This window comes from Neltuma alba, unplaced genomic scaffold (assembly GCF_004799145.2).
Source record: "Neltuma alba isolate B1F8T4 unplaced genomic scaffold, ASM479914v2 tig00002374_pilon, whole genome shotgun sequence".
Lineage (NCBI taxonomy): Eukaryota > Viridiplantae > Streptophyta > Magnoliopsida > Fabales > Fabaceae > Neltuma > Neltuma alba.
The window spans coordinates 877713-895850 of NW_021632837.1; the positions used below are offsets into that span (position 1 = coordinate 877713).

An 18138-nucleotide genomic window follows, 5' to 3' on the forward strand; every position below is an offset into this window, starting at 1 on the left:
TGATTGTACACATAAATATTTTATAGAGATTTTGTAACATATGTTATAATTAAATAATCTAATAACCCTCTTAATCTTTCTAAATTAATCAAATGAATTTTATATTAACGATGAGAGGTAGTATTTGCATTCTGAATTCTACACCCATTGAAAGAAATTTGTAAAAAAAAAAAATGCAAAAAATTAAATCTGGCCTAAATTTGATGAGTACCGTTCCCAATTATACTACGTCCTAATTATAAGACCCAATTGACTTATTTGAGGAGATTAAGGAAGTAAGTTAAGTTGGTTATTTATAATAAATAAGTGTTGTTATCCTAAATATCTTTGTTAATTAAGTATATTGGCTAAAACTATCATTATTAGAAGGATTATCTTGGAAAAAATGCATAAATATAAGAGAGAAATGGATTGGGTCTTAATTAGGACCAAATAAAAGTCAAATTGAGTCTTATAATAAGGACCGGAGGAGTATTTCTTTTCTGATCTTGAACATTTCGTGTGGAAGCTACAATTTTTTTCCCCAGAAAAACCACAACTCAATCTCTGTAAGACCACATTCTGTCCCGAAATTCGAAAACAAAATGCACACAAATTCAAAAGCTGGATGGACCACTGAAAAAGGATGGTGTTAGTGCAGCGAATGAAATGAACGTTGCGATGGCCAGAGATGTGAGCAAAAGTTGCAAAACCAACTACGATGTAACTGGTATATAATAAATAAAATATACTGCAGCTAGTAAGTTATATACAGCATATGATATTTCCGGCAAAAATGAAAAAATACACCATATGATATTATGCTTTAATATAAAGGCAGGCCAAAGAACCTGCCTTAAAGTGTCAACAATCCGCACAAACTTTTCTTTAAAGCGACATCCTAAACATAACCTACATAAACCACCCCTGCCTCATCCCATTCTTCCACACCTCTCCTCCTTTATTTCTTGTTCGTATCCATTACCCAATTCCCTGCAATGGCCTTCTCCAAGTCACTCGTCTTTCTCTGCTCCATCTGCTTTTGCGTGTCCCTGGCTTTAGGCCGTGATTTTTCCATCATTGGCTACTCTCCCCAGGACTTGAAATCCATGGATAAGTTGATTGAGCTGTTCGAATCATGGATGGCAAAACATGGCAAGATTTACGAGAGCATCGAGGAAAAGTTACGCAGATTTGATATTTTCAAAGATAACTTGAAGCATATTGATGAGAGAAATAAGGTCGTGATTAACTACTGGCTGGGGCTGAACGAATTCGCTGATTTGAGCCACCAAGAGTTCAAGAGCAAGTACCTTGGGCTCAAGCCTGGGTTTTCTCCAAGAAGAGAGTCCACTGAAGATTTCACTTACAGGGATGTTGATTTGCCAAAATCTGTGGATTGGAGAAAGAAAGGTGCTGTCACCCATGTCAAGAATCAAGGATCATGTGGTAATTAAACACACGATTGGTTGTTGGCCTACACCACATACACAATTGCATGCCTTGGTTTAGTCTCACTGCACGCTCATACCTGCAGGTAGTTGCTGGGCATTTTCAACCGTTGCCGCGGTGGAGGGGATAAATCAGATTGTGACAGGGAATTTGACATCTCTGTCGGAGCAGCAATTGATTGATTGCGACAGGACTTACAACAGTGGCTGCAATGGAGGACTCATGGATTATGCATTCTCCTTTATAGTAGCTAATGGGGGAATCCACAGGGAGGAAGACTATCCTTACATAATGGAGGAAGGTACCTGCGAAATGACCAAGGTGACCAAATTCATTCTTTTTCCTTTTTGTTGAGATAATATCAAGAATATTCTCCACCAACAGTTAAGACTAATGACTCACCTCGTCAGCAACATAATCTTTTGCTTCCTTAGGGCGAATCCCAAGTTGTCACCATTAGTGGTTACCGTGACGTTCCACAGAACAATGAACAGAGCTTATTGAAAGCACTTGCAAACCAACCCCTCAGTGTGGCCATTGAGGCTTCGGGGAGAGATTTCCAATTTTACGGTGGGGTATGTAAGGCAACAGCTTAGCTACAATCTCATTCCTCCCCCTTCCTTTAATGTTTTTAATCTGACGATTTAGCAATGTAGGGAGTTTTCGACGGGCACTGTGGAAGTGAACTAGATCACGGGGTGGCAGCTGTTGGCTATGGCACATCAAAAGGGTTGGATTATGTAATTGTCAAGAATTCATGGGGATCTAAATGGGGAGAGAAGGGATACATCCGTATGAGGCGAAACACTGGCAAGCCCGAGGGCCTCTGTGGGATTAACAAGATGGCTTCTTATCCCACCAAGAACAAATAATTCCATTAACATCAATGCTGATGTTTTTCTTTCCAGCAATGTAACCATTTCTTATGTATTCTAATAAGCATGCCAGTCATTGCTCGTCTAAAAAGAACCATATTCAAACAAATGGGAAACCGCATTATATGCAGATTGACAAACCGTTACAATTTGATGATTATAATCACGCTCCCTGGTCCCCACAGAACTCCTAACCTTCTGAAATGGTCTGAGGTGAACATAGTTCTACTGAGAATGATAGTACTTCCTCTCTCATTAGTTCCTAATTGTTGACCACGTGCTCCCAAATGGGGCAAGGTAAATTCATTGATTCCAGCAGCTAATTAGTTTTCACGAGGGGCTAACAGATATCATTCAATACACGCAAACATCAAAATTAAGTTACAGCTAACAATACAGCAAAACGGAATCTCATCCTAAATACTACAAGGAGCATATCATGCCTCCTCAAGTAGCAGACAGCGCAAACCACTACAAATGTCTACTATATGCCTGATTATGCAAACGTATTACATCCCTTCTCGACCTAATACTTACAACTCATAGCAAATGTTGTTACATAACCGTCTCTCAAGCAGTAAAACAAGCAAAGGTAGACGGACACAAGCATCAACCCACCCGTGCTGCATAAATCAGTGAATTAATGATATGAATTTTTTTTTTCATTTCCACGGCATGCATGAAATGCCTTGTAGTTTACTGCTACTGCAGGCTGCTCCTCTGCTTGGGTTAAGTGGGCTCCCGGGGCCTCCTGACGATTCACTATGAGTGCCCCGTGATGGGGAGCTGCTCTGCCCCACTGGACCACTGCTTGGGGCCAACTTTGGTGGGGCGGATAATATTTCCAATTGGTTTGCTGACTTTGATGCCTTCCCACCATCTGCAATGAAGCTCCCTACAACAACCTGCCATCAATTGCCCAAATGCCAAATTGTAACGACATCATATTGTTAAGCGTGAAAAAAGGAAACTACTAGGGAACTGTACTTTATGTTCACAATACACCTCCTGCATTCACTAATATCCTCTATTTATACTAATAACCTTCTCTAATTAATCAATCCTCGTAACTAACTCTTAACTCTAATAAACCACTACGTAACACATAGGGAAGGGAATGAGTTTGTAACCTCAAATTGTGAGATAACAAAATGGCAACTGTAGTCTTCCCCAAAACTCCAAATACACAGTGCAGGAACATCAATTCCCCCACGCAAATATTTGAAAACATGCTGGATACATATAAAGGTAGAGGTAAAAAAAAATCTAACTTCGTAAATCGATTGGCTATGCAAATTCAGAAATATATGTACCTGCACAGGTGAAGCAGCTGTCAAAAGTCCAGCAACTCCCCCACCTAAAACACGGCCATCTGGTCCAGACAAGGATACGCTTAATCCACCAGTTCTACTCCACTGACTACCATGTTCAGATACAAGAAAAGAACCAGATAGTGATAGGATCTCAAAGCGTCCCTACAAAACCAAAATATCCCAAAAGAGTTTGATCACAAAAGACTAAATACATTTGGCCACTAATAGCGTGCACAACCTTATTAATCCAATATGAGCACAGTTTCTCAGTCGTGATATTAAATGAATGCTGCAAATTCAAAAAAATAATATAATACGGATCCTCTTAACCTGGGGCCATAATTTAATTATCCCGACGAACAATGGCAAACAACTTTTTATAACCATTCGGTATCCTGTGCCATTAATTAATCTAGATTCAAGTCATATTGGGTCTCAAATGGGAAAAACTATCCTAGCATGGCTTTTTTCCCCCCATTCACAATATGTGAACTTGAAACTTAGCAGAGGGAATATCAAGTCCCCTTCACTCAACCCAAACACCATTGGTAAAAACTAAATTATTTACTTCCTGATGTTAAGCTGTGCATTAAAATAACAGTCAAAGACTGACATACGTAGGATAGATAAAGAATGTTTTTTTTTAAAAAAAAAATCAATGGGACTAATGGAAAGCGGACAACTTGATTTTGGATTGAAGATCAGTTTATGGGAAGACAGGAATGAAAAAGTTGCAAGAACTTTATAAACCTCGTAAGTCACAGTTCCACCAGATGTGGCAGCTTGACGCAGCGTCACATTAGATATGGCTCCATTTGCTGAGAGGATGCATACAGCCCTTGAACCATGCTGAGAAAAGGACATAATTTTTGATGATACATCCTGAATACCAAATTATAAAAACCACTAAACTTTAGTCCAAAAAAGAGTATGCAACATAGATGGAAATTATTAGACATTGACTAATGCACCCATTTTTTCCAAACAATAATGAAATAAGGGAAAGAAAAGCAGACTAGACTGAATGGGAAGAGGCATCTCAAATCAACAGAAATATAATGGAAAAATTAACGAGGATAATGAAGGGGTCAATTGGTTCAATTACTCTAAGTTCAAATTTACTAGCTTGATTTGTACTCCCTAGAAAGTTGAAAATATTTTCTATATAAATATATTATTGTGTAATATGAAAGACAAGAAGCCCTTGTCCTTTAAGTAAAATCTCTTCCTACCAAGCAACCGTGAGGCTTTTATGCCCAAGAAATTCTCACAGTCTAAATCATCCGTGCTTCTAGTGAAGGCCATGCATCCTCAGCACTCAAAAATGACTCACATCTCGCTGAAGCTTGTCGAAATTTGGCCCAAAAAAATGAGAGAAATGAGATTATAGCTGTTCAAACCCTTTGATGAAGGAGAAAGAGGAACTTCAAAAAAGCCTTTCAGATGCTCAATGGTCAACAGGACTATAATGATTTGAGACCTAAGATTGAATGATCAAACCAGATGTTGGCACTGTTGAAGAATACTGCTGTACTTGGTTGTTAAGCTAAAGACGATAAGGCATTAACGAATAGGTTCCTATTGAGAACAGGCTTGAGGAAGAACCAGTGCCATATGCTGAAAAGCAGGATGAAAAAAAAAGAAAAAACCACATTCAGAAACAATAACAAGATGGCGGAAGCCATGAAGCAACAATCAGACTCCCTCAAAAAATGTAGAGACAGAAGGTGAAATAGTTGGCAGAGAAGTGATGACCATGGAAATCAGGGGAACTTAATCTCTTGTGTCCTGTAAATGAGAGTAATAATAGGATTAGATATCTATCTTTAATTATCAGATTTGCATTTCTATTTCTAATTTCAAAATATAAGAATTGTATCCTTCTGCTATTCCATCATTACTCTCCTTAACTCTGTCAAAAAAAAGGGGGGGGTGAAGAAAGAAAGAGAGTGATTTTTCAGTGTCATTTCAGCTCTCACTGATGAAATTCTGTGTTTCCTCAAACTCAGTTTTTCCATTTCATTCTAATTATCCTAGTACGTCTTTCACAGAGAAGAAAACCACTGTACAATCCCAGGTGATGGCTTAAGACCTGCATATGCCGCTAGAGGATGACATGACAAGAGACAGGATTCAGGCTTCAGCGAGAAATGCATGTATGGTGCTCATTGGAACCATGAATGCTTCAGACGCTCAGGATTTATGGGACATAACAGCTTCATTTTCCCACATTTATGGGAGAGAAACTGGACGCCAAAAATGCTAGGTCAGCAATGAATGTAAATAACCAATACTTGCACTCAGCATAATTAATGAATTGTCCACCCCTCTCAGGGTGCTCTATGAGCGCAAGAAAACCCTTCTAAATATATCTTCCAGTTCTTAATTTCCTGTTAAGTTTCAGAGGTGAAAATTTTCGTTGACATGATGATCCCCTTTGAGTGTTGAAGGAATATTTGAAGAAGTTGCACATCTTAAAAGATGGTTTCCCATCCCCTGAACAAAACAAAAGAAAACCAAACCCTCGGGGAGAGGGGGTCACGCTCAAACACCAGTTACACTTTTTTTTTGGGGGGGGGGGGGACTGGTAAAATATTAAAAGAAAATTGAAGGAATTAAGAGTGAAAAAATCGAGAAAAACAAGTTCATAGGGGTAAGCAAAAAATTCCAGCATCAGATTCGCCCCATGATAAATCATCTAAAAATTTTGGTTAATTTAAAAAAGGATCAACGTATTGGGCCTCTGGCCTTGCTGAATTATCAAAAATAAGAACAAAAAAAGGAGCAATGCCAAAGAAGTTCAATCAAATAATAACTTGTACAAAAACGGTAGCATAGAAGGTATATTTCAAAAATTATTACTAAAAGATAAAGTTAATTTCAAGAAATTAAACAATGATTCCCAATGAAATCGTTCAGTGAATGCATCTAAATATCCTATGTGATTAGCAAATACCTCTCCAGCTTTTACAGTAATAACATGTGGTGTAAATCCAACTCCAGCTGGTCCTGAAGAAAAACCTCCCTTGTGAAAATCACAATCCGACAGAAAATTACAGCAGTAGCAGCTACATGAACTTTGATTAAATAAAAAACTCCAATGGACCCACTCCTTAACAGAAATTAAAAAAGAAATTACATGCTTCAGCATATATCGGACTGCATTTGATTGCCATTGTAACATTAACACGAAAGTCCAGATATACTTGTGCAGGTTCCATACTACAGAAAGAATTCACACAATGATAAGCATACGGTTTAGAAGGCAACTGAAATTATAAGATGGTTATGTCAGGGATTATAATGCCAAACAGACAGGCTTTAGGAAAAGTAAAATAGATAGCATTAAGATTTTGAGTTGTCTCTTCGACGCCCTTGACTGTGTCACTGTCTAATGCAGTGATTATTAAAAGTATGAAATCATGAAAATAGCAGGACGCTGCCAATATTCAATAATTCAAGAAAATAGTTAATCAAAAAGAAGAGGAAACTGCATAAGAGCCCAAAAGAATCTGAACTTTACATGCAAGCAGGGAACAGATAGGCATCCTAAAATTTAGGAATCGAATGCTAGCATATAACTATAGTCCAACCCTTTTTTTAATCTGCAAATTCTCCAGCAGACGTAATGTACCTCGTATTCCTAATTAACATCGAGGAAAAGCATGGTATATTCCATCAGAAAACAGCTATACGAAAGATCCAAACGGCATCAGGAGTCAACATGTAATAAAATTGACCAGGTCATCAAATAAAGCCAGAGAACAAGCAAAAGCTGCTTTAAAAATTACAACCAGCCAACGAGACGAGAAATAAAATCTTACATTATTATAATACATGTTCATGATAAGCAAAAAAGCAAGTTACCTAGAGCCTCCAACTGGTGCTTCTTGCTGGAACCGGGAGGTCTGCCTCTGACTTTCTTCAGGGACGTGGAAGTGGGTGACGCAGATCCTCCACTGGACTGGTTCACGGAAAGCGCGGGAGGTTTGGGCGCCGAGACGAGCGCCATGGCGTCATCTGGCCTGTATTTCCTCGGCCTCCCTCTCTTCCTCTTCAAAGGCTCATTGACCATGTTGACATTGATTCCCGATGCTTCGCCCCCTTGTCCGGCATCGGTGCCGTTAACAATAGTGCCAGTGACAGCGGTTGAGGAGTGATAAGTTGGTGGGGAAATAGCAGCAAGATGCTTGTACTCAGTTGTGCCATCAGCATTGTAGGACATGCGCGTGTTTTGCAAGACCGGTTGTGATGGTGCCGGACTATTCTGATGCCCCACGTTGAAGGGCTCCCTACTGGCCATCACTCCTGTCTCTGATCCCGACATGTTTTTCTGCTACTGCAATTCCATAACACAGTGATCGCTGCATTCCGCTCAAGACCTTTTCATTCAAAAACCCTAATCCTCGCGGAAGACAGCACTTGACATTCAACACGATTGCTTTCCGACCACCAGCTACTCTAGGTAAATAGAACTTACAAGTCATCCACAGACCCACAACAATGCTGTCAACGCACCGTAAAGTTTGTTTTGTATCAAGACTCGAGCAAAATCAAGAAAACTCATTCTGATCTCTGAAGCTTCTTCCTTGGGTTTTCGCTCCAAAACCTCAGAATTTCGTCACGGTAAATATTTTTGGGAAAATCTTGGGTGGTACTTAATTTCCATTTGCCTAAAAAAATCTAAAATTTCCTTGTACTCTCCCAAACATTAAAATGAAATTTAATTTTGTGGTTGAAATCGGCCTAACTTCCTAAGTTATTATGAATTACTTTAATTATAAATGGCCACGTTCCTTTTGTGTATTTTCTAATCTTAATTGTAAATTCCCGTATTTTACATGTAAATCATAATTCATTGGCTTGTTGTAAATGTTAACTTCTATCCAGTTATGAATTGTTTTATTTCTTTCATGAATGATCTTATTTTTTGTCGTAAATTCTTATATTCTACTTATAAATACTAACTCCTTAACTTATTACAGATCACTTTAGTTGTAAATAGTTGTATTTTTCTTGCGAATTCTTTTATCTTAGTTATAAATTCTCATGTTCTACAAAATTACACAAAAAATTACTTTATAATAGTGATGATGAGAAAATATTTTTTTAATAGAACTGCTGAAAAAAAAAATTCTAAACTATTGGAAACGCAATTTACAATATTTTGTTTGAAAAGTATGTTAAGTAGAATTAAGATGTAAATTTATTTAAAATTTTTTACTTAAAAGTGTTAAGTATTTGAAAGTTTTTTAGGAAATTAATTTACCACAGAAATTTAAAATCATATTAATATCGTCCTATCAATATTATTATTTTAACGGTCAACATAATTTTTTTAATGATAAACTGTAATTTTAAATTTTAAAACAAATTTGTTTCAAAAAACACTCCTAAGTGAACTTCCAAAAAGAATTTACAACTTAACCCTTAAAAGTACAATGGTAAATTTGTTATTAAAAATTACTTCAAAAGCAAACAAAAAATTTTAATATACTAAAACTTACCTAGAAAATATTTTAGAGTATTTTCTGATATCCATCTCTTTGCAATTATTATGATATCATTTGGTTTAGGCAATTTAAGATGGACAAAAAAATGATTTTAGTGCGAAAAATCTCATAAAAAATCTGATAATTGAGAATTTCCATAAAAATATAAACAAAATTCCCCAACCTAAGACTTAATAATTTTAGGTACTAGGATTTTAGTATGTGTTGATCTGTAATAAACATGTAAATCGAGATAAAATTTTTTTTTATATACTTATTATTTTAAGTTTTAATTAAAAAATTATTTATAAGTCAACATTAGGAAACGACCGAATAGTTTTGATGGTTCAAAAAGTTTATTTAAAAACGATGCAGGGGGTATTTGAGAATCACCAAAAACATTAGAAGTGTCTTCACTAAATAGAGATACTCGTAGAGTTCCCCTGGGGGCCGATATTAGGGCAGGCGGAAGGGGGGGCAATTGGCGGCGTTGCTTAAGCCGGAAGCAGAGACGGGGGGAGTTTAGATGTGATGCCAGCTAGGGAAGTAGTTTGAGAATCAGAAATCAAAATCAGAAGCGCAATGGCTAGTAGCTGGAGAAGAACTCTGGGAACTGTGAGATCCTTCGTAAGCAATTCCATGGGCAGTGTTCGAGGAGGAACCAATCTTGCTTCCTGGCTTGTCGCTGGAACCCTAGCTTACTTCCTTTGGGTCAAACCCTCTCGAGATCTTCACCGCCAACAACAGGTTTATCTTTCTCTTCCCCCCTCCTTCCTCGTCCTTTCCACTTTTCACCTAATTCACTATTCATCCTTCTTAGGACCAAGCTGCTCTTGCTGCTTCGGATCCTCATCGTTATGTTGAGAAACGAAAACCCATTCCCGATCCTCAGGTTGCCCCGCTTTCTTTAACTTTTCAACATGCTCTTCAATTTTGGTTTTTAATCAACAGACGTTTCTTTGCCAGGAAACGGGGTTGGCATATGGGAACAAGGGCAAGGACGAAGCTAGTGGAAAGTAAGCCTAAGAGTCGACGCTCTTCGTCTTCGGCATCAACTACTTGTACATGGTGAGCTTGCCGAGTTCCTCCGTTGTTTGGCGACGTACCGCTCAAATATTCCCGATTTTACAAGAGTTGTTGACCCCTGTAGTTCTCTAACTTTTTTCGGACTACGTAATCGACACACTTTTATATAACGCAGTAAAGAATTGAGCGAGTTGAGGTTTATGGTATGCCTATGTCTCATCTCCTTCAAAAAATATACCTGAAGATTTATCTCGTGGCGCGCTTTTTTGAAGGCTGAATCCTTTTTGAAACGACAGTATTTTGTGCTTCTAGCTTCCACAATCCATCTTGGTATCCTAAATACATCATGAATGGTGTGAGCCCCATGACAGCAAATTTAATTCTGTAGTTTCGAGATATGGTGTACTCTTGTTATGTTGTTCGCTGCTTTTGCGGACAGGAAGGAACTATGCTGATTTATCGATATTGTTCTGGAATTTCTCAGTACATGTAAAAATGAAAGGTATGAGAATTTGGGGCTGACAAGTGACAATGGCCGTAATCCTTTGTTCTGTTATTGCTATGAGTTGGTCGGTTAGCCGGTTTACGCCTGGAAACTACGCTGCATGATATTTTACCCATGCTATACTTAGGTAAATCCAATTTCTTGTTCCTTAATGAGCCAAAATACATACAAGTTATAGCCTATAACAAGTATGTGCAGTAATAAATGCATGCACTAAACTGATAGTGGCTTTGAGAGACAAGGTCTACAACAGGAGAGCACAGTAGAAGGAACGAAATAGAGTATCATAATACTATCTCTGCAGTCCAGTTGACTAATTTAATTTAGTTATTTATAATAAATATGTTTTGTTTTTTTAAAATATTTTTATTAATCAAGTGTGTTGGTTAGAACTATCATTATTATAAAGATTATTTAAAAATAAATAAATATAAGAGATAAAATGAATTGAAATATTATATTTAGAAGAAAATAAAAATCAAAGCTGTTCTTATATTAAGAAGAATGAGGAATGGAGGATGTATTTTTTTTTTTGGAGGAATAATGAGTGCAATCTATGAAATGTTTTTATGATCGTCCAGTTGATGATGGTTCCACAGTTCTGAATTTTGCGCTGGCACGCATCATTTGTTCATGATATTCGTATCCGTACCTGCGGCATTGCTTGCGATGCGTCTTGAGAGGACAAACATCATGTTATCCCTCATATGTGTGGCTTTCAGTTTGCCTAATAACACAGCAGGGATGTTGGCAGGATGGACGTCTGCTTCCTGTCCCAGCGGTGAAAATGTTTCGTCATCTGGATAAGAATCAAAAGTTCTTGTTCACCCTGTAACCAAAATAAAAAGGGTTCTTGTTTACCCATAAAATAGTCAAGCATTTGATTCCTAAATTTATGTTTAAAAAAACATAAAATGAATTTCGAACAAATTAAAAATAATTTAAATCCTAGGAGTTCCAAGTTATTGTGTCTACGCATGACATGAGTACGTATAACATCCACTCCTCGTAAGTTACTGCTTTAGGACGGTGCCTTCTGATTACTGTGTGACTGGAGACTCCTTTTTCATCTCGTTTTTTCGCTCCATTGTTGGATTGAAAAAAAGATACTCCAACAACAAACAACGACAGAAAAAAAGAATACTTCAACAGCAACAACAACAAATTTTATCCTACTAAGTGGGGTTGGCTACATAAATCACATGATGCTATCATGCTCTATCAATAACACAGTTCTTGGATATGTTGTTGATTATAAAGTCTCGCTCAATGACCTCATTGAGTATTCTTCTTAGTCTTCCTCTATCCCTGTTTATGAGACTCCATATCGTCTGATCTGCTCTCCTTACTAGGGCATCGAATAGTCTTCTCTGCACATGTCCAAATCATCTTAAGCGATTTTTAACTATTTTCTCTTAGATCCGCGCCATACTGACTCTTGCTATGATATTTTCATTTCAAATCTTATCTTTTCTGTATGACCACACATCTATCTTAACATCCTCATTTTGCCACTCTAATTTTGCGCTATTGTTTTTCCTTTATTGCCCAACATGTATTGTTGTATTTCAGATTTAATATTTTAAAAAGCTATTATTATTATAATATATAAAGAGGAGAGAGGGTGCACACCTCTTTTCAAGAGGATTTAGACCCGATCAAAATTTAGTTTATAATTATTAGTTTTAGTTTTGAGATATTAAAATCAAAATAAGGTCAAATTTTGGAAATTGAAAATGATATTAACCTTATCCTTGTATATGCGTTATATTGCCAATATACTTCTCCGGTCCTTAATATAGGATCCAATTCTTGAGGTGATTTTGGTCATAAATATAAAATCCATTTCTCATATTTATCAATTTTCTCTAAATTACCCCTATGAATACTCCCTCAACCATAATCAAATAGAAGAGGAAGATGGGGTATTAAAAAAGATGATTATGATATTTTAGAAAAAAATGTGTCACTTTTCTTACTTTTACCTAACTTTCTTAATTTAATCAAATTAGTTAAATGAGTCTTATATTAAAGACCGAAGGAGTAAATTTTAAATTCTGTTATCAATGAAATGATATTTGCGAGTTAATCTGCGCAGCAATTTGTTTGATATCCAGCTCATTAACCTCCCTCCTGTTCATAATTTTAAGGGTAAAAATGGTAAAAAAGGAAAAACATTATCATTTTACCAACTTTATATTCCTCCAGTTTTAAATATAATATCCATTTTATATATAAAGTAAATCTTATATTCAGGACCTGAATAGCAATATCGTTTACAGTATGTGGACACCTACTAACAACAAAATGCAGACTCTACGATTTTGGTTTAGATAACTTCAAATCCCGCTACCCGCACCAAACCCACAAAATATCCCTGTACGATAACGGGCAGCAAAAGAAGGGAAAAAGTCCGTGCATGTGTGCTACTAGTAGACTTGCATGCCTTGGCTTCAATTTCGCCCATTCCCAAGCGGATTGTGACTTGAAATGTGGTTATATTTTGGAACATCTGGATTTAGGAGTCCACAATCCAACGAGAACAGTAATCGAGAGGGAACTCCAAGTCAAACTATACTACACCGGAGTTTAAAAAAAAAAAAAGCACAAGTCGAAATTAACCAGCAAAGAAATTAATCATCCTAAAATAGATTTTTAGGCGACAATGGACGTGCTTGAGAAAAGCAAGTTAAACGGCAGCTGTAATCATCCTAAAGATGCTTCTTGTCCAGTTCGTCGAAGTAAGGGTGTTCCATAGCTTTCTTTGCAGAAATACGCCTTGAAGGCTCGTATTGCAGCATTTGCTGGGAATAAAAACGATGAAAAAGATATCAATTAATCGGAAAAGAGGAAGATCGAAGGCAGCAAAAGGTAGTAAGAGGCAACTTACAGAAAGCAGATCCAAACCAGTGTCGTCCAAATTAGGAACAGCAGTTGACAGATTTTGAGGGCTCCACTGGGGGTACTCATGCCAGTTCATTAGTTTACTAACGCCTGGCCAAATCTCCTCATTTGGAGTACCCAACAGCCTGCGCACAGACGCGTATTGTGAGAATAGACGTGTTGTACAGTAAAGCCAAATAATCACAAAATTGCTTAAGGTGTCACCTGAATATATGCAGGAGCTGTTGCAGCTCAGAATCACCAGGAAAGAGGGCCTGCTTGGTGACTAGTTCAGCTATAATTCAAAATCAAAGTCAAAAAGAAAATAAATAAATCAATAAAACTCCTGCCAGATAAAAAAAAAAAAAACTAGCCAATTGAACATTTTCAGGGATGGGTAATTTTTTATACCGAATATGCAACCTACAGACCACATATCTACCGCCATTGAGTAATGGGTTGCTCCCAAAAGGACTTCAGGAGCTCTATACCACAAGGTCAGGATCTGAATAGATAAAAGAATGGGGAACAAGAAATGAGCCACTGGTGATGCTGCAAGGAAGCAAGAAGGGAGGAAGGGAGGGGAGTGCACTACCTCGTGTGTGTATTTTTTGATTGGCACGGTAAATGCTCGAGCCAATCCAAGATCAGCTATTTTAAGCATCATCGTTTTGCGGTCCATCAAGAGGTTATGGGGCTTCAGATCCCTTCAGAAATATCAGAAGAGACTTGGCATTTCAATTTCCGATCTATCTATTAGGGAAGAGAGGAAAAAAAAGAAAGAAGCGGTTACCTATGCAAGATTCCATGACCATGGCAGAAAGCAACGCCCTTGCAAAGTTGATACATCAAGCTCTGCAATGAAAATGCATCCGGCACGCTTAAGACCTTAATAAATAAGTACTGCGGTTCCACGTTAAGGAAAATGTAACACTTACTTTGACTGTTGGAGCGGGGATGTTTTCTCCGGTTTGACGGAAACTACGAATGAATTTCTTGAGATCCGTGTCCATGTACTCAAACACCAAATACAGCACCGTCTTTCCTTCTTTGTTCTGACCTTGTTTTACATCCATCAGCCTGTCGAAAACAATGAAATGTTTACTTCAGACACAATATGTTAAAACAAGGATGGACAACCTGTAGCAGAGAAATACAAGAGATGCGGCAGTGATAGGAATATTAAACTCTTGAGACGATGCTAGGATCGAAATCTTGAAATCTCGAAAAAAAAAAAAAAGGAGGGAGCAAAACAAGATGAGCACGAAAGAAAACTGGAATCAGGAGATAATCGGCCAATTCAGCGGTAAGATAAAGATTGGAATCAAAGAGATGAAGTATATGCGGATGGCAAAACCCCAAATCCCAATTTTAAGAGAAAGAGAGATGAGAAGACAGAGGAAATAGACCTGACAACATGGGGATCCCTAGAGAGCATACGCAGAATAGAAACCTCACGGAGAGTAGTCGGAGGGACGCCTTCTTCATCCTCGTGCAGGCGAGTCTTCTTGAGAGCAACGATCTTGCCGGTTGATTTATCAATTGCTCTGTACACCTTCCCATACGTCCCTTCTCCTACCTTCTCTAGCTTCTCGAATGCGTCCTTTGCCGATAGGGTGCTCACACTCTTCTCCATTTGTTTCTCTCAATCTCTCTTTCCCTCTCTCACCGCACGCAAACAAGTTCTAGGCATCGGCGACCTTAACACGTAATTTATAGCCGCTAAATGGATCTTGAATTGAGTCGTTGAGCAACGGTCACATTTCTTTTTGAAATTCAAATTGCACATTTGCTCCGCGGTTTGCCTAGTTCATGAGGGGTGGCCCAGAAAAATAAAATGGTCAATATAAGGGAGAATTACATTAAGATTAGAAAGGGCAAAAAAAAAAAAAAACTACCAACAATTCTAAATAACAAGTTATAAATTGTCATTTTTTATTATAAAATTCGTATCACTACAAGCTATTTAAGTTGTTATTGAGACTTTTAAATTATTACGTTTCTTTTTTTAAACTTGATTGCAATTCTCCCTTAATATAATTATTGTTTCCTAAAATTCCGGTAGGTTTTGATCCATCAAATTTAATCCTTGAAAGTTCATCTTAAAAACACTGGTCTTTGAAAGTGTAATGACATTAAAATATGCTTAAATATCACAAATAATGTTAAAATGGTAATATAAACTTACAAAATAACACCTAGCTAGATTTTGCGTGAAAAGTAAAGAGGAAAAAAAACAAAAAATAAGTTATCAAAACATAGCTGTTTAGTCACTTTTTTCTTGTTATTTGTTTGAAGAACTATTTACTATGCTCTGTTTTGAAAACCCATCCCCCTCTATTATCCACTTAAGATTTAATCAAGCGCATAATGAGTTCATATTATTATTTTAATGTTATTTATGACATTTCAGTAGATTTTCATACCACTACACTTTCGCAAATTAACGTTTTAAGATGAGATAATGACTAAAACCACAAGATTGAAATTTGATAGACCAAAACCAAAATGAATCTAAATTTTAGGTATTAAAAATTAGATTAACCCAAAATAAAATTAAAAAAAAGGACCTTTTTTGAGGAAAAAAAGTGTTGAAGAAAAAATGGTACACATCTTGGAAGTAGGGTAGTCACATAACGGAATAAGACGGGATGACACAAGGACAATCTCATCCCATCCTAAAGCCATCCCAATTCCAATCAGAACATGATGGGATGTCCCACAAGATTTTTTTTTTTAATTTTCAAAACATATCGCCATTTTGATTTTAATTTTTTTGTACAAAAAGTAATTAATCAAAGTCATATTCCCTTCTAAATATAGTTTCAAATATCTAACAGTAATGAATATTTGATTTAACTAGCAAAATAATCATGCTATTTTTTAGTTTTGATCAATGAACAAAAAACCAAACTGAACTAGTTGATTCAACTGAAAAACTGGTAAACTAGCTAGTGATCCTGTTTTGTTCAAGCACTAAAACGGCCACAAGTCGAACTAGTGGCAAATCAGTCAAACCAAGGGTGAACTGGTAATGAATTGATTTGGATACTTATATTGTTATTGGTCCTACTTTTTCTTATTCAGTTCCAAATATCTCAGTCATTATGAATTTAAATAAATTTTAATGATAATTTTAATATTAATGATTATTAATTTTAGTTATTAAGGAATCATAAAGATCAAATATCTCAATATTGTTACACTTCATTATTATTACAATCAAACTATTGTTCTATTTACTTGTATTTTGTTATGACTGATTACTGTTATTGTTGTATTTTATTATTTTTAATTAAATTATATTATTTTAATATGACCGGTTTGATCCAGTTAGATTTCGGTCTGACCCACTGACCTTTAACCCACTACCTCAGCCAGTTTAATATCCAATCTGGTTTTTTGTTCATTGGTTTTGACAAGTAAAGATAGGTTACTTAAACTTGTTCTCTTTTTTTTTCATGTTTTAAAACTTCTCAAAGTAAATATTACATGTAGAGGAAGTTATCTTTAATTCCAATTAAATCTAAATATATGTTAACGAAAATACATTATCATATCGTATTGATTGAAGCTTGTTTAAATTGCATTTTTAAAAAATATTTTTTTCTTTTTTTAAACGTCAAAGTAAAAAGCTTAGTGACATTATAAGCCAGATGCTAATTTTGTCATTAGTAACCCAGGATGGATTAAGTTGAGGAATCTTATTGTTATTAAAAAAAAAAAGCTTAATATTTTTTGAACTCAATACCTATTTTTTTATTGTTAGAATAAATAAATAAAAATAATCTATAACAAAAATTAAAAATATATATGAATATATACACCGCGGGACAACCGGGACGTGACACTATGAGCAGCCCTACTTAAAATGTTTGGCACCGTTTTAATTTTTATAAAAAATATGTTTAGGAGTAGTATATTCATCACACGTGGCCAAAAAAAGTTAATATTTTTAGAACGAAACTCTAAATCATTAGATCATTAATTATTAACTATTGATATTATTTAATAATTTCTATGCGAAAATATGTAAGTAAATTCTTAATTATTAGTACTACTAATACTAATGTTTCGATCCAAATTTCTTCATATTCTTTTTTGTACTTTCACACTAAAACACTATTAAAAATTGAAGATTAGAAATATTTGCCACGTACAATATGCAACTAAATTGCTAAAAACGCTTACTAAATATTAAATATCGAATAATCAAATAATTCAACTAAACACAAATCATCAAGAACCACTGATCTCCATGACATGTTTTTCCAAAACCACTGACACATTGTTAGGGTCATCATTACTTGTACAATTAAAGGAATTGTTGATCCTTATTTCAAACCAAAAAATTATCGCCAATAGACTCAGCCCACTCAGGGTTGTTATGGCTCATGCAACCCTCTCCTTCCAAGCAAGTTTCAACAAAAGAAGGAATACGACAGATAATAATATTACCACTTCATCTTCTCCCTCCCAAATCAATGTTGTAAGAAGATTCTAGATGAATTCTGCCTCCCTTCTAAACAGAGAGTCAGTGCAGCTATTAAGACCTGAAAGTTTTTCTCTAAGAACGCGTGCAAACAGAGTTACTAAAGAGACATACAAATACG

General features: G+C 36.2%; 4 protein-coding genes across 6 annotated transcripts; 2 read left to right on the plus strand and 2 right to left on the minus strand.

The window, feature by feature from the left end:
- The first annotated feature begins 858 nt into the window (after positions 1-858).
- Positions 859-2464, plus strand: LOC114723813 (cysteine protease XCP2). The gene is made up of 4 exons (XM_028910057.1): positions 859-1428; positions 1517-1752; positions 1866-2006; positions 2088-2464. Exons 1-4 carry the CDS (start codon positions 978-980, stop codon positions 2301-2303), a joined length of 1044 nt encoding a protein of 347 aa, XP_028765890.1. The 5' UTR covers positions 859-977; the 3' UTR covers positions 2304-2464.
- Positions 2465-2572: 108 nt separating this feature from the next.
- LOC114723790 (AT-hook motif nuclear-localized protein 10) lies at positions 2573-8218 on the minus strand. 3 transcript variants are annotated; one of them, XM_028910030.1, is made up of 6 exons: positions 7487-8218; positions 6576-6628; positions 4370-4501; positions 3620-3781; positions 3437-3538; positions 2573-3211 (listed from the first exon to the last, which is right to left on the minus strand). In XM_028910030.1, the coding sequence occupies exons 1-6, from the start codon at positions 7944-7946 to the stop codon at positions 2969-2971; spliced, it is 1152 nt and encodes a 383-aa protein (XP_028765863.1). In that variant the 5' UTR covers positions 7947-8218; the 3' UTR covers positions 2573-2968. The 3 variants fall into 3 exon arrangements, with proteins under 3 accessions (XP_028765863.1, XP_028765870.1, XP_028765878.1); XM_028910037.1 differs by lacking the exon at positions 3437-3538 and having other exon boundaries at positions 2573-3201; positions 7487-8217; XM_028910045.1 differs by lacking the exon at positions 3437-3538 and having other exon boundaries at positions 7487-8214.
- A 1328-nt stretch (positions 8219-9546) lies between these two features.
- Positions 9547-10733, plus strand: LOC114724310 (uncharacterized). The gene is made up of 3 exons (XM_028910644.1): positions 9547-9858; positions 9932-10003; positions 10078-10733. The coding sequence occupies exons 1-3, from the start codon at positions 9694-9696 to the stop codon at positions 10129-10131; spliced, it is 291 nt and encodes a 96-aa protein (XP_028766477.1). The 5' UTR covers positions 9547-9693; the 3' UTR covers positions 10132-10733.
- A 2117-nt stretch (positions 10734-12850) lies between these two features.
- Positions 12851-15203, minus strand: LOC114723711 (cell division control protein 2 homolog D). The gene is made up of 8 exons (XM_028909944.1): positions 14935-15203; positions 14464-14605; positions 14319-14380; positions 14121-14232; positions 13937-14030; positions 13751-13820; positions 13533-13671; positions 12851-13446 (listed from the first exon to the last, which is right to left on the minus strand). Exons 1-8 carry the CDS (start codon positions 15159-15161, stop codon positions 13354-13356), a joined length of 939 nt encoding a protein of 312 aa, XP_028765777.1. The 5' UTR covers positions 15162-15203; the 3' UTR covers positions 12851-13353.
- Positions 15204-18138: the final 2935 nt, after the last annotated feature.

Coding starts and splice junctions, on each gene's coding strand:
- LOC114723813 (XM_028910057.1), top strand. CDS start 978: ATGGCCTTCTCCAAGTCACTCGTCTTTCTCTGCTCCATCTGCTTTTGC. Junction 1,753..1,865: donor GTACCTGCGAAATGACCAAG/GTGACCAAATTC, acceptor TTGCTTCCTTAG/GGCGAATCCCAAGTTGTCAC. Junction 2,007..2,087: donor ATTTCCAATTTTACGGTGGG/GTATGTAAGGCA, acceptor TTAGCAATGTAG/GGAGTTTTCGACGGGCACTG.
- LOC114723790 (XM_028910030.1), bottom strand. CDS start 7,946: ATGTCGGGATCAGAGACAGGAGTGATGGCCAGTAGGGAGCCCTTCAAC. Junction 4,502..6,575: donor TTACTGTAAAAGCTGGAGAG/GTATTTGCTAAT, acceptor TTTGGTATTCAG/GATGTATCATCAAAAATTAT. Junction 3,212..3,436: donor TTGTTATCTCACAATTTGAG/GTTACAAACTCA, acceptor AATTGATGGCAG/GTTGTTGTAGGGAGCTTCAT.
- LOC114724310 (XM_028910644.1), top strand. CDS start 9,694: ATGGCTAGTAGCTGGAGAAGAACTCTGGGAACTGTGAGATCCTTCGTA. Junction 9,859..9,931: donor ATCTTCACCGCCAACAACAG/GTTTATCTTTCT, acceptor CATCCTTCTTAG/GACCAAGCTGCTCTTGCTGC. Junction 10,004..10,077: donor AACCCATTCCCGATCCTCAG/GTTGCCCCGCTT, acceptor TTTCTTTGCCAG/GAAACGGGGTTGGCATATGG.
- LOC114723711 (XM_028909944.1), bottom strand. CDS start 15,161: ATGGAGAAGAGTGTGAGCACCCTATCGGCAAAGGACGCATTCGAGAAG. Junction 14,606..14,934: donor AGGGATCCCCATGTTGTCAG/GTCTATTTCCTC, acceptor TGTTTTCGACAG/GCTGATGGATGTAAAACAAG. Junction 14,381..14,463: donor TCCCCGCTCCAACAGTCAAA/GTAAGTGTTACA, acceptor TTTTCATTGCAG/AGCTTGATGTATCAACTTTG.